At 37.2% G+C, this 24,692-nt stretch overlaps 1 protein-coding gene across 1 annotated transcript; it reads left to right on the forward strand.

Moving 5' to 3' along the window:
• The first annotated feature begins 2,727 nt into the window (after nt 1-2,727).
• LOC133646988 (ceramide kinase-like) lies at nt 2,728-21,227 on the forward strand. Its single transcript, XM_062042996.1, has 14 exons — nt 2,728-3,047; nt 6,561-6,677; nt 9,796-9,918; nt 9,983-10,108; nt 10,168-10,234; nt 10,296-10,441; nt 14,495-14,569; nt 14,657-14,809; nt 16,696-16,801; nt 17,196-17,275; nt 17,456-17,661; nt 17,733-17,953; nt 18,017-18,132; nt 18,498-21,227. The coding sequence occupies exons 1-13, from the start codon at nt 2,912-2,914 to the stop codon at nt 18,102-18,104; spliced, it is 1,644 nt and encodes a 547-aa protein (XP_061898980.1). The 5' UTR covers nt 2,728-2,911; the 3' UTR covers nt 18,105-18,132; nt 18,498-21,227.
• Nucleotides 21,228-24,692: the final 3,465 nt, after the last annotated feature.

Below are 24,692 nucleotides of genomic sequence, written 5' to 3' on the forward strand. Positions count from 1 at the left end.
CTTTGGGTGTCCCACGATTCGATTCAATATCGATTTTTTCCGATTCAACACGATTCTCGATTCAAAAACGATATTTTCCCGATTCAAAAGGATTCTCTATTCATTCAATACATAGATTTCAGCAGGATCTACCCCAGTCTGCTGACATGCAAGCAGAGTAGTAGATTTTTGTAAAAAGCTTTTATAATTGTAAAGGACAATGTTTTATCAACTGATTGCAATAATGTACATTTGTTTTAAATATTAAATGAACCAAAAATATGACTTATTTTATCTTTGTGAAAATATTGGACACAGTGTGTTGTCAAGCTTATGAGATGCGATGCAAGTGTAAGCCACTGTGACACTATTCTTTTATTTTTTTTATAAATGTCTAATGATAATGTCAATGAGGGATTTTTAGTCACTGCTATGTTGAAATTGTAACTAATATTGATACTGTTGTTGATAATATTTATTTTTGTTTCACTACATTTGGTTTGTTCTGTGTCGTGTTTGTGTCTCCTCTCAATTGCTCTGTTTGTTGCAGTTCTGGGTGTTGCTGGGTTTGGTTTTGGAATTGGATTGCATTGTTATGGAATTGCTGTGTATTATTTTGTTGGATTGATTAATTTTAAAAAAATATATCGATTTTTTTAAAAATGAGAATGGATTCTGAATCGCAGAACATGAGAATCGCGATTCGAATTCGAATCGATTTTTTCCCACACCCCTAATAATTACTGGTTTGCAAAAAATATTTTTAACCCAAATAGGTGAAATTAGATAATCTCCCACGGCACACCGCGGCACAGTGGTTAAAAAACACGGTTAGTAGGTTACATTACCAAAACTATTTTTTTAAAGGCCTACTGAAACCCACTACTACCGACCACGCAGTCTGATAGTTTATATATCAATGATGAAATCTTAACATTATAACACATGCCAATACGGCCGGGTTAACTTATAAAGTGACATTTTAAATTTGCCGCTAAACTTCCGGTTCGAAACGCCTCTGAGGATGACGTATGCGCGTGACGTAGCCCGACGAACACGGGTATGCCTTCCACATTGAAGCCGATATGAAAAAGCTCTGTTTTCATTTCATAATTCCACAGTATTCTGGACATCTGTGTTCGTGAATCTGTTTCAATCATGTTCATTGCATTATGGAGAAGGAAGCCAAGCAAGCAAAGAAGAAAGTTGTCGGTGCGAAATGGACGTATTTTTCGAACGTAGTCAGCCACAACAGTACACAGCCGGCGCTTCTTTGTTTACATTCCCGAAAGATGCAGTCAAGATGGAAGAACTCGGATAACAGAGACTCTAACCAGGAGGACTTTTGATTTGGATACACAGACGCCTGTAGAGAACTGGGACAACACAGACTCTTACCAGGATTACTTTGATTTGGATGACAAAGACGCAGACGTGCTACTGTGAGTATGCAGCTTTGGCTTTTTTTTGCGTATGTACGTAACTTTTTTAAAATATATAAGCTTTATGAACCTTGGGTTAGGTGAACGGTCTTTTGGGCTGAGTGATTGTGTGTGTTGATCATGTGTTTGAATTGTATTGGCGTGTTCTATGGAGCTAGGAGCTAGCAGAGGAGCTAGGAGCTAGCATAACACGTACCGTACCGTAAGTGCGCGTCACGTACGTAACTTTTTAAAAATATATAAGCTTTATGAACCTTGGGTTAGGTGAACGGTCTTTTGGGCTGAGTGATTGTGTGTGTTGATCGGGTGTTTGAATTGTATTGGCGTGTTCTATGGAGCTAGGAGCTAGCAGAGGAGCTAGGAGCTAGCATAACAAACACGCAGGTGTTATTATGCAGGATTAATTTGTGGCATATTAAATATAAGCCTGGTTGTGTTGTGGCTAATAGAGTATATATATGTCTTGTGTTTATTTACTGTTGTAGTCATTCCCAGCTGAATATCAGGTACCGTGAGTATGCAGCCTTGGCTGCTAAACATTCGATAACTTGACCGTATGTGCGCGTCACGTACGTAACTTTTTAAAAATATATAAGCTTTATGAACCTTGGGTTAGGTAAACGGTCTTTTGGGCTGAGTGATTGTGTGTGTTGATCAGGTGTTTGAATTGTATTGGCGTGTTCTATGGAGCTAGGAGCTAGCAGAGGAGCTAGGAGCTAGCATAACAAACACGCAGGTGTTTTTATGCAGGATTAATTTGTGGCATATTAAATATAAGCCTGGTTGTGTTGTGGCTAATAGAGTATATATATGTCTTGTGTTTATTTACTGTTGTAGTCATTCCCAGCTGAATATCAGGTCACCCCCGGCTCTCACAGCATCTTCCCTATCTGAATAGCTTCAACTCCCCACTAGTCCTTCACTTGCACTTTACTCATCCACAAATCTTTCATCCTCGCTCAAATTAATGGGGAAATTGTCGCTTTCTCGGTCCGAATCTCTCTCACTTCATGCGGCCATCATTGTAAACAATAGGGAACTTTGCGTATATGTTCAACTGACTACGTCACGCTACTTCCGGTAGGTGCAAGCCTTTTTTTTATCAGATACCAAAAGTTGCAATCTTTATCGTCGTTGTTCTATACTAAATCCTTTCAGCAAAAATATGGCAATATCGCGAAATGATCAAGTATGACACATAGAATAGATCTGCTATCCCCGTTTAAATAAAAAAAATTCATTTCAGTAGGCCTTTAAACGTCTTTTTTCCGGCAGCAATTGAATGCACCATTAGGCCACTCCCACTTCCGGTCTGTAACCGCTATGTCCTAGGGAAAGAAAAAAAACTAAATCCGCTGCACCGCGACGCTCCATCTATTTCGGACTTGTCGGGGGTCTGAGATATAGTTCCAGGGGCTCCGGAGACAACATGTCCGAGCGCAGGTAACCCTTCCCCGGAACCCGGCCCGACGGAAGACGGAGCGGAGCAAATGGAGAGGCCGGCGAGGCTGCTGCTCTCGTCCGAGCTGCGCGTCCGAAACGTCGGCCACGAAGTGAGCCTGTGTCGGTCGGTGCTCACCTGGAAGAGGCAGGCCTCCAGCCCGGTGTACCACCCGTTCAGACCCAGTAAGACCGTCTCTCTTTGTCTCTTCTCGCGGGACAAACACAAACAAAGGGGGACATTTTGCTCTTTTATAACACACGAATGACACATTTATATTATTTCATTGGCGGACAACAAAAACGAGGACATTTTTTTTTAATAAACATCCGCTTACGTAACTAGCAACTTCCGGTGGGCCCCTGACATCAACACGTCGACTCTTTGTCTTTAAAATTCATTTAAAAAAAAAAAATAGAAACGTAATTAATTTTACTAAACTAATTCAAAAGACAAATAGAGTGATTAATTAGTTTTTAAGTGGTTTATGTTAAATTGTCCTTTCATGTTTGGAAATTCGAAAAACGATGTGTTTATTTGAATTTTATTTTGTAAAATAAAATTGAAACACGGCGTTCTTTTGTTTTAGTGTCAAAGACCAATAACGAGGTTAAAAAAAAAAATACAGAAAAAATACCATTCGGCAATAGAAGAACATGAAAAAAAATAAAATAACTGACGTTTTCTTTTGTTCCGACAGCAGAACTGGAAGTAGCTATTTCAGGACAAGACCGCAGACTGAAGGGGGAAAAAAAGTTGTTGTATCCTGCGTTTGGTGAAATGTCACATATTCTTAGCCCCTTCCTGCTACATCTCTGATAATGGTTATCATAGCAAATCTCCCCGGACATTGACATAAACGCTTGTGCTTAGTGGTGGGCTTTACAGGGATGCACATGTATGTCTTAAATATGTAAATATGCTATCTTGCATTAAAAAAGTTGGTTAAAAAAAGTTAAAAAATCGTTTTAGAAGAATAAAGTGTTAGAATGTTGTTTTTTACTTGAAATAGCAACTTCTGGTTCTCGTGTCGGAAAACAAAAAAATATGTTTTTGGTCCAATTTTTCATTTCTGCTAATTGGTGATTTTCATATTTGGTTTTATATGAAATCTAAAATGAAACTCAAACTTTTTTCTTTCTTTTTTTGGCCTAATTATTGCTTTTCAACACCAAAAAAGAAAAACGCGTTGTGGTTCAGCTTTTTTAACATCAATTCAATTAAATCGTTTTTGTTTTATCAAATTAATTCCCATTCATGAAACAAAATTCAATAACCAAAATTATGGAGTGAAATTACTGCCAAACTCCACAAACACACACAAATGTTTTACTCACGCCCATCCATTCACAAGTTAAAAAAACAACAATTTTCTGCAAGTAAAAAAAACAATTTTCAAGTCTAAAAATAATTCCACACTTGCACTCAGAGCAACATGTCTTGCAATTTGCACTTTACACCGACAGGTGGTGCTGCTGAGTCAATTTCGCTGCTGACCACACCGATATAACACCATAACATGGAGGTATTAATAAATAACATTGCGTGATTTACAGTAAGGGAATGATTAAATCAATGTGTTAACTTACTTGGGAAACTTATTTTTACTTGAAGAAAACCAGTTGTTACTTGGGAATTTTATTTTTTACTTGCAGAAATTGTTTTTTATACTAGCTAATCAATTTTTCAATTGCAGAATTATAATTTTTTGTCTTGGGAGTAGTTTTTCATTAAAAAACGTGTTTCTTTACTTGTGAAAGCATTTTTTATTGAAAAAGAAGTATTTTTTACTTGAGAATAATTTTATTAATTGCGCAATTGTTTTTATACTTGCAAATAGTTTTTTTTACTTGAATAAAATTATTTTTGTAACTTGGGAACCGTTTTTTTAATTGAAAACATTTTTTTTTTTTTACTTGTGAATCATTTTTCATTTGTAGAAAATTGTTTTTATAATTGCGAATATTTTTTTTTACTTGAATAAAATCGTTTTACTTGCAAATTTTCTTTTAATTGAAAAAAAAAGTTTTTTACTCGAGAATAATTTTTCCAATTGAAGGAAATTGTTTATATACTTGCAAAAAAAATTTTTACTTGAATAAAATAGTTTTTTTTACTTGCAAATTGTTTTTTTATTTGAAATATTTGTATTTTTTTTACTTGCAAATTGTTTTTTTAATAGCAGAAAAAACTTTTTTTTTTACTTGAGAATCGTTTTTCAATTGAAAAAATTTTTTTCACCACTTGCGGCTACATTTTTTTAATTGAAAAAACAAATTTTCTTTACTCACAAATCATTTTTTAATTAAAGAAAATATTTATACTCGCGAATAGTTTTTTACTTGATAGAATCGTTATTTTACTTGCAAAGTTTTTTTTAATTGAAAAAAATGTTCTTTTTACTCACAAATAATTTTCCCAATTGAAGAAAAAAAATTTCATACTTGCAAATAGTTTTTTTCCTTAAGAAAATAGTTTAGTTTTTTTGCTTGCAAATTGTTTTTTTGATTGCAGAATTTTTGAATTTTTTTTACTTGAGAATAGTTTTTCACTTAAAAAAAATGTTTTTCCACATTTGACTACAATTTTTAATTGAAAAAAATAATTTATACAATTTTTTTATTTAAAAAATGCATTTCTTATACTTGTGAATAGTTTTTTTACTTGAATAGAATCGTTTTTTTGCTTTCAAATTTTTTTTTATTGAAAAATGTTTTATTTTTACTTGCAATCATTTTTCTAATTGAAGAAAATAGTATTTATACTTGCAAATAATTTTTTTACTTGAAGAAAATAGTTGTTTTCTACTTGCAAATTGTTTTTTTAATTGCAGAAAATTGTTTTTCACTTGAAAAAAATTGTTTTACCACTTGCGACTACATTTTTTTTATTGAAAAAATGATTTTATTTTACTGGTAAATAATTTTTTAATTGAAAAAAATATTTCTATACTTAAAATAGTTTTTTTTAAATTTGTGAATCGTTTTTTTAATTAAAAAAAGCATTTTATTTTACTTTTTTTAATTGAAGGAGGAAAATAATTTTACTTGCGAATGGTTTGTAAAAGTTGCACTTAAAGATGACACACAAAGTTGTGTTGTGTTGTCAATCATTGTACATTGACACATGTACTCTTCCTGGGACATGTGTCATGGAAGTTTGTGAGGCCTTTCAAAATAAAGGCTCGGTAGATGATTGAGCTTGAAAAACAAGGGCACTCTGCAGGCTTCTCATCTTTGTTTCCACTGGCCTCAGTCCAGCTGTGTGTCACCTTACATCACCATGGCAACAGGCAGGAAGTGTTGGTGAATCTTTAATGACCGCGGAGTGAGCAAGTCTCACCTTTCAGTCCACTGTGAGACTTTGGGGTTCTCCTGCAGGGTTGTGGAGTCCAGGACGTTCTAGGACGTGTTTCCTAGGGAGGCTAATCTAAAATAGATACAAGCAGCCATGTTTGCCTTATATCCAAACTTTTTCCGGCCCGGCCCTCTAAATATGTAAATACCAAATACATGAATGAAGTTTACATCAAGTACATTCTGCAAAACCTTTGAAATTCAATGATCTTGTGCGTGCGTGTGTGTTTGTGCGTGTGTGTGTGTGTGTGTGTGTGTGTGTGTGTGTGTGTGTGTGTGTGTGTGTGTGTGTGTGTGTGTGTGTGTGTGTGTGTGTGTGTGTGTGTGTGTGTGTGTGAGCAGGCGTGTGTCGCAGTGTGTGCGTGTCGGAGATCATCAGCGTCCGAGAGGAAGAGGAGGAGAGCAGCAGGGAAGATGGCAGCTGGAAGAAGATTCGAGACTGCAGGCGGTCTTTTACAGGTAACAACATGAATTAAACATCTTTTGAACATGTGCATATTTATATATATATATCCATCATATTTATATATATATACATCATATTTATATATATATCCATCCCATCCATTTTCTACCGCTTGTCCCTTTTATTTATTTATATATATATATATATATATATATATATATATATATATATATATATATATATATATATATATATATATATATATATATATATATATATATATATATAAATATATAAATAAACATGAAATTATATATAAAACATCTGTCAACATGAAAATATATCTACAAATGTGTAAACATGTAAAAATATGAACACATCTGTAAACGTGAAAATATATATAAAAATGTGTAAACATAAAGATATATATAAAACATGTGAAAACATGAAAATATATATAAAACATCTGTAAATATAAAAATATATATAAAACGTGTAAACATGAAAATGTATATTAAACATGAAAATATATATACCGTAATTTCCGGACTATAAGCCGCACCTGACTATAAGCCGCACCAGCTAAATTTAGGGGAAAATACAGATTGCTCCATATATAAGCCGCACCCGACTATAAGCCGCAGGGTTTTGATGTGTAATTACCGTAGTATATAGGGGTTCCTGCTACCACGGAGGGGATTGTCGGGACAGAGATGACTGTTTGGGAACGCAAAGCGTCCCATTTATTAACTATAAATCTTTCAATCATTCAATCAAACTTTCACATCTTTGACATGGCGAACAGCATTCGTGCAGAGTACAAATAATACAACGGTGCAAAGTAATACAAAGTGCTCGCCTGTACGTTATCAAAATAAGCAGCCTACCGGTATATGAAAAGTCAGTCTTTAATCGTGTCATCGTCTTCCTCCTGCGTACTAAAACCACCAAAATCCTCTTCGTCGGTGTCGGAGAAGAAAAGGCTGTATATAAGCCGCACCCTTGTATAAGCCGCAGGGACCAGAACGAGGGGAAAAAGTAGCGGCTTATAGTCCGGAAATTACGGTAAACATCTGTAAACACGAAAAATATATAAAACATCTGTAAATATGAAAATATATATAAAACATCAGTAAACAAGAACATTTATATATAAACATCTGTAAACATGAAAATATATACAAAAACAGTAAAATATATATAAAAACATGAAAATATATATAAAACATCTGTAAATATGAAATCCTATATAAAAACATGAAAAGAGCTATAAAAACATTAAACATGCGTACACATGAAAATATATATAAAAACATTAAAATATATATAAAACATCTGTAAATATGAAAATATATACAAAACATGTGTAAACATGAAAATATATATAAAACATCTGTAAACATTAAAATATATATAAAAACATAAAAATATATATAAAAACATGTGTACACTTGATAATATATATAAACGTGTAAACATGAAAATATACATAAGACGTGAAAATATATATAAAAACATGAAGAAGAAAAAAATATATAAACATGGATAAACATGAAAATATATGTAAACATGTGTAAACTTGAAAGTCTATATTAAAACATGAAAATATATATAAAACATCTGTTGACATGAACATATATAAAAACATGGAAATATATATATAAACATGAGTAAACATAAAAAATATATATATAAATGTGTAAACATGAAAATATGTATATATAAACATGAAAATGTATATAAAACATGAACCTATATATATGAACATGTGGATACATGAAAATCTATATAAACTATCTGTAAATATGAAAATATATATAAAAACATGAACATATATATATATATATATATAAACATGTGTAAACATGAAAATCTGTATAATACACCTGTAAATATGAAAATGTATATAAAAACATGAACATATATATATATACATATTTACACATGTTTATGTGTATATACACTACCGTTCAAAAGTTTGGGGTCACATTGAAATGTCCTTATTTTTGAAGGAAGATAACTTTAAACTAGTCTTAACTTTAAAGAAATACACTCTATACATTGCTATTGTGCTAAATGACTATTTTAGCTGCAAATGTCTGGTTTTTGGTGCAATATCTACATAGGTGTATAGAGGCCCATTTCCAGCAACTATCACACCAGTGTTCTAATGGTACAATGTGTTTGCTCATTGGCTCAGAAGGCTCATTGATGATTAGAAAACCCTTGTGCAATCACGTTCACACATCTGAAAACAGTTTAGCTCGTTACAGAAGCTACAAAACGGACCTTCCTTTGAGCAGATTGAGTTTCTGGAGCATCACATTTGTGGGGTCAATTAAACGCTCAAAATGGCCAGAAAAAGAGAACTTTCATCTGAAACTCGACAGTCTATTCTTGTTCTTAGAAATGAAGGCTATTCCACAAAATTGTTTGGGTGACCCCAAACTTTTGAACGGTAGTGTATATATATATATATATATATATATATATATATATATATATATATATATATATATATATATATATATATATGTATATATGTATATATGTGTATATATATGTGTATATAAACATATATATATATATATATATATATATGTATATATGTATATATGTGTATATATATGTGTATATAAACATGTGTAAACATGAAAATCTATATACTGTATGTTGTCCAAATCTCCCCAAACTTGTGTCAATGGTTTGCGCTAGAAAATACTTGGTGTAGCTATAGTAGTTGTGAAGTTATTCATGACTCACCTGTGTGCAGTTGGCCTGCCCCCTTTGTCCAAATATTTTTGATATTCTACTAATGCTTACAGCAAGCATGTTAGCATAGTACCGTTAGCATGCTAGCTTTTCTTCTGCTCCTGTTGCTCATATTTTATTTTTTTTGCTCGATGCCACCTGGCGTGTTTTGTCAACTTGTACGTCTTTGTCATTGCCTGAAATAAATAAATACATTTAAAATATATATATATATATATATATATATATATATATATATATATATATATCTCTAGCACTGCTTTTGAAGTTTGGACAAGCCTGTGGTCATGTGATTTGCACTTTCTCATGCACTCCAAATGATAAGAAGCTAAGCTAAATAAAGTTACATTGTTTTGATGGTTTAATAGATGTTTGAACAGGTGAAGTGTTGTGTTGCAGTATTGTACGTGGAGAGGGGTCGGCAGCACCGCTGGCAGTGCGCTGAAGTCACCTTCACGTGTCCAGAGGTGGCGCTGTGTCATCGCTGGGTGGGCGTGATCAGAGAGCAGCTGGCAGCCATCGGTACGACGACACACGCACACACACACACACACACTTACTTGTGGTCATCTAATGTCGCCGACAGCCAGCAGACCCAAGCAGCTGCTGGTCTACATCAATCCGTACAGCGGCAAGCGTCAGGCCAAGCGCGTCTACCAGCAGAAGGTGGCGCCGTTGTTCGCCCTCGCCGACATCAGCGCGCACGTCATCGGTACGTCGCCTTCTCCCCTTTCACATCCCCTCGTCCTCATGTAGCCTCTGTCGCCATAGTGACCGAGTACGCCAACCACGCCAGAGACCACCTGAGGAAGGAGGCGGAGCTTCACAAGTTTGACGGGTGAGTCGGCGCCCACGTGACACGACGGCGTCGTCAGGCGCTAACGTTTGCCCTCACTCAGCGTGGTGTGCGTCGGCGGCGACGGCATGTTCAGCGAGGTCGTCCACGGCCTGATCTGGCGCACGCAGAAAGACGCCGGCGTCGACGTCGACCGTCCCGACCAGACGCTGGTCGGCTGCTCGCTGCGCATCGGAATCATCCCCGCAGGTCAGACATCGGCAAGGGTGTCCTAACTTTTTCCACTTAGGACAGCACAAAATTCTTGGGGATCCAAAAGGAAGCAATATTTTCCCCCAAACATATTTCAAAGTGTAATATTTGATGTGAAGTATTTAAAAATGTTAATCATTCATAAGAACATTGATTTTGATTATTATCATTTTTGAGCAATGTCACTTAAAAAAACAACAACACTAAAACTCTTGGGGATCCAAAAGGGTCCCACTCATAAAGTTACATCATCTTTATTACTTTCAAGACATATTTTAGAAGACTATTTGTCAGATTATACATTTTATTATTTCTTTGATTTTGTTTTGTTTATGCTATTTTTGTCAGACAAAAATCTGTTTTTTATGGCAAAAATACAAAATACACAATATTTTCCGCAACACATATTTCAAAGTGTAATATTTGATGTGAAGTATTTAAATATGTCAATAATTCATAACAACATTGATTTTGATTCATTATTATTTTTGAGCAATGACAGTTTAAAAAAAAAACACACACTAAAATTCTTGGGGATCCAAAAGGGTCCCACTCATAAAGTTATGCATCTTTATTACTTTCAAGACATATTTTTAAAGACTCTTTGTAAGATTATACATTTTATTAGTTCTTCGATTTTGTTTTGTTTATGCTATTTTTGTCAGACAAAAATCTGTTTTTTATGGCAAAAATACAAAATACACAATATTTTCCGCAACACATATTTCAAAGTGTAATATTTGATGTGAAGTATTTAAATATTTTAATCATTCATAAGAACATTGATTTTGATTATTATTATTTTTGAGCAAAGTCACTTAAAAAAACAACAACACTAAAACTCTTGGGGATCCAAAAGGGTCCCACTCATAAAGTTACATCATCTTTATTACTTTCAAGACATATTTTAGAAGACTATTTGTCAGATTATACATTTTATTATTTCTTTGATTTTGTTTTGTTTATGCTATTTTTGTCAAAAAAAAACTTGTTTTTATGGCAAAAATACAAAATCTGCAAATTTTTCCCCCAAAACATATTTCAAAGTGTAATATTTGATGTGAAGTAATTAGAGTCTTAAATATGTCAATAATTCTTAGCAACATTGATTTTGATTCATTATTATTTTTGAGCAATGACAGTTTAAAAAAAAACAAACACTAACATTCTTGGGGATCTAAAAGGGTCCCACTCATAAAGTTACATCATCTTTTTTACTTTGAAAACTTATTTTAGAAGACTATTTGTAAGATTATACATTTTATTATTTCTTTGATTTTGTTTCGTTTATGCTATTCTTGTCAGAGAAAAACTATTTTTTTATGGCAAAAATACAAAATATGCAATATTTTCCCCAAAACATATTTCAAAGTGTAATATTTGATGTGACGTAGATGGAGTCTTCAACATTGATTTTGATTCATTATTATTTTTGAGCAACGACAGTTTAAAAAAACAAAACACTAAAATTCTTGGGGATCTAAAAGGGTCCCACTCATAAAGTTACGTCATCTTTTTTACTTTGAAGACTTATTTTAGAAGACTATTAGTAAGATTATACATTTTATTATTTCTTCCATTTTGTTTTGCTTATGCTCTTTTTGTCAGAGAAAAACTGATTTTTGGTGGCAAAAATACAAAATATGCAATATTTTCCCCAAAACATAATTCAAAGTGTAATATTTGATGTGAAGTATTTAAATATGTCAATAATTCATAACAACATTGATTTTGATTCATTACTATTTTTGAGCAATGAGGGACAAGCGGTAGAAAAATGGATGGACAGTTTAAAAAACAACAACACTTAAATTCTTAGGGATCCAAAAGGGTCCCACTCATAAAGTTACGCCTTTATTTCTTACTTTCAAGACTTATTTTAGAAGACTACTTGTAAGATTATTAATTTTATTATTTCTTCCATTTTGTTTTGTTTATGCTATTTTTGTCATAGAAAAATTAAAATTTTTATTTCAAAGTGTAATATTTGATGTGACGTAATTGGAGCCTTAACTATGTCAATAATTCATTAAAAACATTGATTTTAATGCATTATTATTTTTTGAACAACGGCAGTTCAAAAAAACAATAACATTATTGAGGATCCAAAATACTCCCACTCATAAAAGTTTTTTTTTTTTTTTTACTTTTAACACTTGAATCTCTCGATCAACTACAGATCTGTTTGTCAAGTTTAATTTTTTATAAAAAAATGTTAATGGTTTTGTTTGTTTGTTTGTTTTATGCCCTTTTTGTAATAGAAAACTTTTTATGCCAAAAACACAAAATATGCAATATTTTTCCCAAAAAGGTATTTGAAAGTGGAATGTGAAGTAATTGTAGCCTTAAATATGTCAATAATTCATAACAACATTGATTTTAATTCATTATTATTTTTGAGCAATGACAGTTTTTTTTTAAATTCCCACAAAAATTCTCATCAAAATGTTAAAAATATGTCAGGTTTTTTTTCAACGTTTAAATGTCTGATCAATTTCAGATTAGTTTGTCGAGGTTAAGATTTTATAATTTTTTATGTTTTTTATGCCCTTTTCTGTCATTGAAAACTTTTTATAGCAAAAATACAAAATATGCAATATGTTTCCCAAAAATGTATTTCAAAGTGAAATATTTGATGTGACGCAATAGGAGCCTTAAATAAGTCAATAATTCATTACAACATTTATTATTATTTTTTGAGCAATGACAGTTAAAAAAAACCATTACAATTATTGGGGATCCAAAATGGTCCCACTCTTAAAAGTGTTAAAATTAAGTCATGGTAATTATTTTCACTTTCAACAATTATCTTAAAATACTATTTGTAAGATTATAAATCCTTACTATTTATTTATTAATTTTTGTGTTTTTGTTTGTTTATGCACTTTTTGTCAAAGAAAACTTTTTGTAGCAAACATACAAAATATGCAGTATTTTCCCCAAAACATATTTCAAAGTGTAATATTTGATGTGAAATAATTGGAGTCTTAAATATGTCAATAATTCATAACAACATTGATTTTAATTCATTAATATTTTTCGAGCAACAGTTAAAAAATATAACACTAATATTCTTGGGGATCCAAAAGGGTCTCACTTATAATTTTTTTTAAAAATAAGTCATACATTTTTTATACTTTCAACGCCTAAATGTCTGATCAATTACAGATAAATTTGCCGAGTTTAAGTTTTTATAATTTTTTATGGTTTTTTTATGCCTTTTCTGTCATAAAAAACTTTTTATGGCAAAAATACAAAATATGCAATATTTTTCACAAAATGGTATTTCAAAGTGTAATATTTGATGTGACGTAATTGGAGCCTTAAATATGTCAATAATTCAAACGAACATTGATTTTAATTCATTATTATTTTTTGAGCAATGACAGTTTAAGAAAACATTACAATTACTGGGGATCCAAAAGGGTCCCACTCTTAAAAGTGTTCAAATTAAGTCATGTTTATTTTTTTTACTTTCAACATTTATTTTAGAAGATTATTTGTAAGATTATAAATCCTTACTATTTCTTAGATTTTTTTGTTTGTTTGTTTATGCTCTTTTTGTCAAAGAAAACTTTTAATGGCAAAAATACAAAATATGCAGTATTTTCCCCAAAAGCATATTTCAAAGTGTAATATTTGTTGTGAAGTAATTGGAGTCTTAAATGTGTCAATAATTAATAACAACATTGATTTGAATTCATTATTATTTTTCGAGCAACATTTAAAAGAAATATAACTAAAATTATTGGGGATCCAAAAGGGTCCCACGTATAAAAGTGTTAAAAATAAGTAATACATTTTTTTTCTTTTACATTCAACACTTAAATCTCTGAATCAGCTTCACATCAATTTGGCGAGTTTTAAGTTTTTATAATTTTTTTATGGTTTTTGATTGAAGAAGATATTTGTTTTGGTTGAAAGTCACTTAGCGGTTACATATTCGGGCCATGTGGTGCACTGAGCCATTGCATCCAGCAGATGGAGCTGTGGTGCAGAAAATGCATTATTGCCACCTACCTTATGATGGTCCTCGCTTGTGTGCTTCAGGCTCCACAGACTGCATCTGCTTCGCGACGGTCGGCACCAACGACCCCGTGACGTCTGCGCTACACATCATAGTGGGTCAGTCACATGACTTTGCATCGTACAAGCTGAACTCGAATCAAAGTACAGAAACTATTACCAAAGTGGTATTTTCCCCACGCTCAGGTGACTCTCAGCCGATGGACGTGTGCTCGGTCCACCACAACAACGCCTTCCTCCGCTACTCCGTCTCTCTGCTCGGATACGGTTTCTACGGCGATGTGCTGACAGACAGCGAGAGGAAGCGATGGATGGGCCCGGCGAGATACGACCTGGCAGGTGCGCACATCTGCGAGACTTTGGCCGAATCCCTACTCCTCCCCCTTACTCTAGTCTCAGCCCTCGGTTTTGCTCGTTCACATCAAGCAGGTGGTGTCCCAAGTCTCAAAGTGCTGCTCCGTGGTCCATCGTACTTGGCCGTGTGGTGTATGTGTGCATATCTGTGTCGTAGTAGTCCACGGGTGCGTGTTTTGTCCATAAGTAAGCTAGCAAATTTTATTTATAAAGTGCTTTTCGCAGATAATAATCACAAAGTGTTGAATTAAAACAACAATAAAATTAAATATCATTAAAAGGATTTTAAAAAAGTGGATAATAAAAAAAGGTTAAGTATATTAATTTAAGTCCTTCCTGAAAAGCAAAGTCTTCAAATGTTTAAAAGACTCAACACAGTCAAGCTCACGTAGGGACTGATGCAAGTCATCCCTGAGTCTTGGGGCTACAGCCTGCAATGCCAGGTTTTTGGAATCTTTAGCAGACTGTGGCCTGAAGACCACAAGGGGCCCCGCCATGCAACGCATGGACAGACAGGACTGAAATCTTAAACTTTGTGCGAAATTTGACTAGAAGCCAATAAAGACTTGATAGAATGGGAGGCAGTGTGGGCCGTTCTGGGTGCACCGGTCAAAGGTCCGGAAGTCGCTCCGTTCGGCATCACAGAAGAGAGTCATCGTCCCAGTTGTCTTTGAAGAAGGGGGAAGGGATTTCAAGAGCGTTTTTCACTGCGGTGGTCTCACTAGGGGTGTTCACTGCAAGACCCTGCCAAGGTCAATGCAGAAGGAGCCGAATTGTAGATGAGGATTGTTTTGGTTAGAGCAAGCAAACACATCCCAAAGGTTTGTCTGCTCTTGTTGTCCGTTCTGGCTCTCAAACGGATCATGATTTCGCCTTGCAGAGTTATCCAATCTACGATTCAATTCTGAAAGCGCCAAACTCGGTGTGCCCACAGCTCTCGGGATTAGGATTTTGGCTCCTTGAACGGCTGCCATCGTCTTCCGAATTTGTTGTCAGACCAGAACAACGCTCAATCCAATCAGCAGATGTCCTGTTAGCACAGTTCCGAATTGATGTCTTCAACGGAAAGAATCGCCAGGCACACGACTCGCCACCTCTGCCAAGTCTCACCCAGCAGCAAACGTTGTGTCCTGAGCTTCTCCTCGAGACAATCTTGTCAGTTGAGTTGAGAGACCAGTGTATCAACTCCTCTTTTTAGATTTTGGAGAACAGTGCAGAAGAGAGGCTCTCCGAAAGTTAGGACAAGGCCACAAAGTAGCAAAGCAGGAGAGATACGGGAGAGGGAGGGAAAGCGTCTGCCTTCGTTGAGAGCCAGAAGAATAATGAATCCACCCTTGCCATAAAATGTGGAAACTGTCTGCGTGATTAAATGTCGTTTTGGGAAAATCCTTCCGTGTATTTCTGATTAGACTGATGCGGGTTTCTATGCCCAGGCTCCGTGCTTCTGTCCGGCTGCAGTTCTCTCTGGGCCTCATGTCTGATACGCCGAGTAGGTGCATTGTCACTAAACACAAAAGTTAAGAAGGCACTTCTTACTTCTTCAGATGAGGCTGGAAGTTTGCGTACCGACCTGACCCGGTTGATACAAACAATTATGCACCATTGAGCTTACAGGTCACACTGTGGACATGTTTTTGTTAGGACTACAAACTCGCTAAGAAAAATAAAAACGGCGTCTTCTAGTAAACCTCTATTGTGTTACGTATAGAGATATCTGATGGCGTCATTTGGAACCGTATAAATTCATGGCTTGAATTCAAATTTCATGGATTTATGGGGATCGCAAATACCAAATACACAAAAACAAGTGCCAAGAAAAGTGGCTCTTGCAAAATAAGCTATCTGACAGTTGACGGTTTGATGGCCTGCAGGTCTGAAGATGTTCCTGACTCATCATTACTACGAGGGGACCGTGTCCTACCTGCCAGCCAGTGGCATCATGGGAGCGCCAAGGGACGCCTCCAGGTGTCGATCAGGGTGAGCTACAACCGCTAGAGATAGGGTATGGGTTGGCTTTAGGATTAGGTCAGGTTTAACGCTTAAGAGAGAGTTAACTTTGGAGTTGTTGGGCTAGGCTTGGATTAGAACCAGGATCATAGTTAGGGTTAGACTAGGACGGATTAGGGTTGGGGAATGGTGTTCGGGTTGGGTTTAGGGTTACGAGTAGAGTTGTGGGGTATGGTCGGTTTAAGATCATAGTTTGGGTTAGTTTAGGTATAGAATTAGATTAGTGGTTAGGGCTGGGGTAGAGATTTTGACTCAGGTTGGGTTAGGGTTAGAGCTGGGAGATCAGTCGAGTTAGGACTAGGATTAGGTTTGGGGAAAAAAGGAGCTGTGAAAATAATACAAATGTTTTCATGTCAATGCGCAGCTGTTCGGTCTGTCGGGACAACAGGAAGCTTTTGTCAGAGAGAGCTGAGATGTACGAGGCGGATCAGCTGTCGGACAGTGGTGAGTCCAACAAATCCAAAAACCTAATCTAATCAAACACAACGAACATGGATGCTGATTTAAGTCACATTGACATGTTGTTGTTTGGGAATGAGTCCATGATCGGATCCCTGAGGAGCGCCATCATGCACAAGAAGCTCTTGTTAAACGTGTGACGCCAAATGTCTGATTCCGATGCAGAAAGTGGCAGTGGCTGGCGGACCATCCGAGGCAAGTTCCTGGCAATAAACGCCGCCAGCATGAGCTGTGCTTGTCCTCGCAGCCCTAAAGGCCTCTCACCTGCTGCACACCTTGCCGACGGCACCACTGACCTCATCCTGGTCCGAAAGTGTTCCCGCTTTAACTTCCTCAGACACCTCCTGAGACACACCAGCAAAGACGATCAGGTCAGGAAACTTGGTTGACTTGTGGTTCATAGTTCACGGCAAACGTCTCCAATGTCCGTGACATCCTGCAGTTTGACCTCTCCTTTGTGGAGGTGCACCGGGTGCGCCGGTTCCGCTTTACGCCACGCCACTGCCAGAGCGACTCAGACCTGGAGCTGGACCTACTGGGGAACGGCAAACACCAAATTTTCAGCCAGATCTGCCGGGACCATCCGGCCTGTGGCTGCTCACCCGCCTTCAGCAACTGGAACTGCGATGGCGAGATCCTGACCCACACGGCCATCGATGTCAGGTACGGTCTCCCTCTTTGCCTTGGTCCAGTTCTGTTTGAACACATCTTTTTGTTCTTTTTCAGAGTGCACTGCCAGCTCATCAAGCTGTTTGCACGAGGCATCGAGGAACCAGCTATGTTTGACGACCTCACTCCCGCCTCTTCCATGTAGACCTCAGAACGTCTGGGACTGGCGACACCTCGTCCCTTTGTCTTACATTGAACGGGTCGGGTTGGTTCTGTTTAGTTAGAAATACACAAATATCTAGATGAGGAACTGAACCAGCCCTGAAAGCAACTAAGTAACGTTGACTTCTAATCAATTGTTTAGTCCTGGTCTGAGGCAGATTCCTGTCAAACAAGAAGTCCGGCTTAAGCAAAGTCTGATTGCAGAGTCTGTTGTTTCCGTTGGGTTTTTATTCCAGTCCAAATGTTCAAGTCAAAGCTGGTTTTTGTCTTGGACTGGTCTAGACCTGATCTAGATGACTTAGACCCTGCTCCTAGTCTCTTGTGATCCTCATGAATCCTATCAGTCTCTTTGCAGAACGTCTGGGACTGGCGACACCTCGTCCCTTTGTCTTACATTGAACGGGTCTGGTTGGTTCTGTTTAGTTAGAAATACACAAATACTAGATGAGGACCTGAACCAGCCCTGAAAGCAACTAAGTAACGTTGACTTCTAAAAGTCCAGTCCCAAGAGTTTGAAGTCTTGAGTCTCATCAAGTGTTTAGTCCTGGTCTGAGGCAGATTCCAGTCAAACAAGAAGTCCGGCTTAAGCAAAGTCTGATTGCAGAGTCTGTTGTTTCCGTTGGGTTTTTATTCCAGTCCAAATGTTCAAGTCAAAGCTGGTTTTTGTCTTGGACTGGTCTAGACCTGATCTAGATGACTTAGACCCTGCTCCTAGTCTCTTGTGATCCTCATTAATCCTATCAGTCTCTTTGCAGAACGTCTGGGACTGGCGACACCTCGTCCCTTTGTCTTACATTGAACGGGTCTGGTTGGTTCTGTTTAGTTAGAAATACACAAATATCTAGATGAGGAACTGAACCAGCCCTGAAAGCAACTAAGTAATGTTGACTTCTAAAAGTCCAGTCCCAAGAGTTTGAAGTCTTGAGTCTCATCAAGTGTTTAGTCCTGGTCTGAGGCAGATTCCAGTCAAACAAGAAGTCCGGCTTAAGCAAAGTCTGATTGCAGAGTCTGTTGTTTCCGTTGGGTTTTTATTCCAGTCCAAATGTTCAAGTCAAAGCTGGTTTTTGTCGTGGACTGGTCTAGACCTGATCTAGATGACTTAGACTCTGCTCCTAGTCTCTTGTGATCCTCATATATCCTTTGCAGAACGTCTGGGACTGGCGACACCTCGTCCCTTTGTCTTACATTGAACGGGTCTGGTTGGTTCTGTTTAGTTAGAAATACACAAATATCTAGATGAGGAACTGAACCAGCCCTGAAAGCAACTAAGTAACGTTGACTTCTAAAAGTCCAGTCCCAAGAGTTTGAAGTCTTGAGTCTCATCAAGTGTTTATTCCTGGTTTGAGGCAGATTCCAGTCAAACAAGAAGTCTGGCTTAAGCAAAGTCTGATTGCAGAGTCTGTTGTTTCCGTTGGGTTTTTATTCCAGTCCAAATGTTCAAGTCAAAGCTGGTTTTTGTCTTGGACTGGTCTAAACCTGATCTAGATGACTTAGACTCTGCTCCTAGTCTCTTGTGATCCTCATATATCCTGTCAGTCTCTTTGCAGAACGTCTGGGACTGGCGACACCTCGTCCCTTTGTCTTACATTGAACGGGTCTGGTTGGTTCTGTTTAGTTAGAAATACACAAATATCTAGATGAGGAACTGAACCAGCCCTGAAAGCAACTAAGTAACGTTGACTTCTAAAAGTCCAGTCCCAAGAGTTTGAAGTCTTCAATCAATCAATGTTTATTTATATAGCCCTAAATCACAAGTGTCTCAAAGGGCTGTACAAGCCACAACGACAGTCTTGAGTCTCATCAAGTGTTTAGTCCTGATCTGAGGCAGATTCCAGTCAAACAAGAAGTCCGGCTTAAGCAAAGTCTGATTGCAGTGTCTGTTGTTTCCGTTGGGTTTTTATTCCAGTCCAAATGTTCAAGTCAAAGCTGGTTTTTGTCTTGGACTGGTCTAGACCTGATCTAAATGACTTAGACCCAGCTCCTAGTCTCTTGTGATCCTCATGAATCCTATCAGTCTCTTTGCAGAACGTCTGGGACTGGCGACACCTCGTCCCTTTGTCTTACATTGAACGGGTCTGGTTGGTTCTGTTTAGTTAGAAATACACAAATATCTAGATGAGGAACTGAATCAGCCCTGAAAGCAACTAAGTAACGTTGACTTCTAAAAGTCCAGTCCCAAGAGTTTGAAGTCTTGAGTCTCATCAAGTGTTTAGTCCTGGTCTGAGGCAGATTCCAGTCGAACAACAACAAGGTCTGATTGCAGAGTTTATGTTGTTTCCGTTGGGTTTTTATTCCAGTCCAAATGTTCAAGTCAAAGCTGGTTTTTGTCTTGGACTGGTCTAGACCTGATCTAAATGACTTAGACTCTGCTCCTAGTCTTTTGTGATCCTCATGAATCCTATCAGTCTCTTTGGTTTTGTTAATCAAGCCCGTCTCTGATTTGATTCTTAATTTCTGTTTGTATCTTTGATGGTCACTGCTGTCAGTCAAAAAGGTCACTTTTGTAGCGTGTCACTTTGGAGGGTCGGCATAGTCCTGACTTCAACCGCACAAGAGTCACTCCTAAAACCTCTCTATTTAAGTTGGTCTGTTACGTTTTCAAGGAGCGCCGAGGCTCCTTACTCTTAGGGTCACGCCTTCCTCAAGGTGCCAGGTGACCCGGCGCCGAGACCCGCGCGTAGCTTTCAAGTCGGCCTACGAGCGCTTCAGTCTCTTCGATATGCAAATGAGGTCGGACAGAGCAAAGTCCGAACAAAACCGACAGGTGAGACGCCGCTCTCTGGCGTCACGGTGTGCGGTCATCTACATGTAGCGCTGATGTTTGTGTAGCTCCTCAGATCACCTTAGACCGTAGCGTACATGTCACCATGAGTTTTCCTGAAGATGTTCCCAAGTTCTGGTCCAAAGACCAAAAGGAAGTCCACATCTTTTTTAATTTAGCTTTGATTACATCCACGTTGCTAGCGTAGGTGTTCTTTCGCATGTCAGTTATGCAACTTAACAAATGCTGGACCCCCATCCCTGTAGACCTGTACTATGGACAAGTAGACCCCCAACTCTGCTGTAGCCTCTTGTCTCATGTCAGAATAAAAACCTGTCAGCTCCTCTCAGCGTGTATTTGACTTCATCTTGTCGCCAACAGAGACGTTTTAGAAGAACCGCATGTGGACTTAGTGTGCACCCGTCACGTTGTCTTATCAGCCCGCTTACCTTCGAGCAAACAGAACCAGAATTATGCCCGGCGAGGCCATGTTTGTGGATCAATACGCTGCATTGATGATTTCATTTTGAGCAAACAGCAGGAAGCTAATTAGCGCTCATTAAGGATGTCAACAAGCAGCCGTTGGACCGACGTTTCCCAGAACCGGTCGATGACGCCCCTGGGAAATAGTGACTCAGAGGCCGTAAACGGACCGAGACCGGGTCGATACCTGAACGCTACAAGAGCGGACGCCCTGGAGGTCTGAGCATGCTCGCAGGTGGTCGAATCCAGTCCGGACGCTGCAGGTCTCTCCAGTCAAGAACCGAGAAGAGCAGGAGAACATCGGCAGGTCAGTTTTTCCTTCTATCCTCCAGAACTCTCTTTGTTCTGGACTGAGCTGATTTTATTATTTTAACCTCATTATAACAAGTATGATGTACACAAACTATGACTACGTTCAAACTACTGCTAGGTATAATCTTACATGGTACATGGAGGTCATCTACAGTTTTTATCTGCATTAAAACTATTTGTATTGTTACTGATAAACTGGTTGAACAAGGGAAAATGTCTCCCTCTAGTGGCTGAAGACAATAACCCACATACTTCTTGCACAGTCGTTAGTGTTATCAGTAGACCCCTGACAGGGGAAAACAGGTAGCCTACTTCTAAAATGGTGCAAAGTAACACAATCATAATTATTAGGTAACTTAAAACATATGCAAATGTTAGCATGCTAATGTTTATGCTAGCATTTTTTGCCAATTTTGTACTTTTTAACCAAATCATGGATTTTGGTACTGAGCTAATGTTTATTTACAGCTAAAATTAATAGACGATGTCACTCTGTAACTTTTTGAAGTGTCCCACCGTTTTACATTTCATTGTTCATTCATATTCATGCTTCCACTTTTCAGCTCTCAAACATTTTCCATGTTTAATGGGTTAAAATGTATGCTAATGTTAGCATGCTAGCATTTTAGTAAAGGTACTTTTTAACCGAATAATCATGAATTTTTATACTCGGTGCCATCTAAGATGTATGCTAGCTGTTCCCCTGTTAGCATGCTAATGTCACTACGCTATCACTTTGTGCTCACATTTGAGCTAGTTTTGTAAGTTTTAACCTAAGAATCATGGATTTTGTTTCTTGACGCCATCTTAGAAGTATGCTAGCTGTTCCCGTGCTAACATTAGCGTAACACAGGGGTGGGCAGCTAATTTTTACCGGGGGCCGCATGAGCAACCCGAGCACTGCTGGAGGGCCACACCGACAATATTTCAATTAAATTTTGCTCAAATTATTTTTGATGTACCGTAAGATAAATAATAATAATAATTAAAACTCTTTCGTCAACTTTTAATCAGGAGGGTTCAATCTCTCTCCTGTGCTAGTTTGAAGCCGAAACGACAAACGCGCTCAGAGGAGATAATGTTTGAAGAAAGGTGACCGGTTTTTACAAAACTTTTGTTTTGAAGGGGGAATTGCAAACTTCCTGTTGATTTTTGCTGGGGGTTGTCAATCTATGAAATGTAGGTCTAAGTGAGACCTACATAGGTCTCACTTAGAGACAGGCAGTTTTGTCTGAGTTTTCTCCCTAGGAGCAGTTGTGTCTGTGTTTTCTTCCTAGGGGGCGCTAGAGCGCAATTTAGAGTTTTGGGGTTGGGTGTTTTTTATTAGATCACAATTTTTGCCTGTCCTGATGTGTGTGTCCAGTTTGGTGAGTTTTGAAGCATGTTAAGGGGGTCAAATTACAGCTCAAAGAGGCAAAAGTGATTGTTTTTATGAAACTTTTTTTTTGAAGGGGGAATTGCAAAATTCCTGTTGATTTTTGCTGAAGGATGCAGTTTTGTCTGTGTTTTCTTCCTAGGGGGTGCTAGAGCGCAATTTTGAGTTTTGGGGTTTGGTTTTTCGACTAAATCGTTTTGTTCGCCAGTACTGATGTGTGTGTCGAATTTGGTGAGTTTTGAAGCATGTCAAGGGGGTCAAATTACAGCGCAAAGCTGTGGAATAATAATAATAATAAAACGGACTAAATACAATAGGGTCCTCTGTCCCAAAGGGACATTGTGGTCCCTAATAATAATAATAATAATAATTTAATTTAACCTAACTTAACTTTATACAAAAGCAGATTCCTTTTGATGGTTTTATTTTTAACACTGTCTTACACTACACTTCCTGATGTATAATACAATGCAAAAATGTCAATTTCTGTCACTTTATCCTGCATCCTCTTTAAAAGTCCAACATTTTCCCCCGTCAGATTTGGACAACCATCTGTTGTCACACCTGCCAGCTTGTCCCATTTCAGTCCTAACATGTCCAAACACGCATTTACCAAGTCATTACCTGTGGTTGTCTCTTTAATTGACTGCATGGCTGCCAGCTCCTCCGTGATTTGAAAGTCTGCAGTTATCCCACGTAAGAAGATGAGCAGCTGGGCGGTGTCACGTACATCGCAGCTCTCATCCAAAGCCAGCGAAAAACAGTCAAAAGTCGGCCGTTCTGTTCTTCAGCCGAAGCTCCCAAGTTTCCAGCGATGGTCTCAACCCGCCTCGTTACAGTGCGTCGGGAGAGTGACACGTTCTCAAATCTGCCCCTCTTCTCCGGGCATATCAGCGCAACAGAGTCCAATAAGCACTCCTTAATCAACTAAAATGAATAGATTATGTTACTCTGTAATCGTTTGAAGAATGCTAACTATACCAACATTTTGCATTTCAAGATTCATACATATTATTGCTTCCACTTTTCAACTCTCAAACAAGTCCATGATTATTAGTTAAAACATATGCTAATGTTAGCGTGCTAACGTTTTATGTTAGCATTTTAATAAATGTACTTTTAATCTAATAGTCATGAATTTTATTAGTTGGTGCCATCTTAGATGTACGCTGGCTAACCCCGTCAGTATGCTAACGTTTTGTGCTAGCATTTCAGCTAATTTTGTAAGTTTTAATAATCGTGAAGTTCGTTTCTTGAAGCCATCTTAGAAGTATGCTTGCTGTGCCCCTGTTAACGTTAGCATAAAATGTTAGCATGCTAGCATTTTAGTTCTTTTTTTGACGCATAATAATCATCGATTTTGTTACTTGCCGCCATGTTAGAAGTATGCTAGCTGTCCCCCCGTTAGCATGCAGCCTTTTTATGCTAGCATTCTCGCTAATGTTATGTATTTAGTGCTAAAATTCATACATTATGTTACTTTGTAAGGTTTTGAAGTGTGCTAACTCTTCTAACGACACCAGCATTTTGCATTTCAGGATTCATACATATTCATGATTTAGCTTTTCAACTTTCCAACATTTCCATGATGATTAGCTTAAAACGTATGCTAATGTTAGCATGCTAAGATTTTATTTAAA

The sequence above is a fragment of the Entelurus aequoreus genome, linkage group LG03 (assembly GCF_033978785.1).
Source record: "Entelurus aequoreus isolate RoL-2023_Sb linkage group LG03, RoL_Eaeq_v1.1, whole genome shotgun sequence".
Lineage (NCBI taxonomy): Eukaryota > Metazoa > Chordata > Actinopteri > Syngnathiformes > Syngnathidae > Entelurus > Entelurus aequoreus.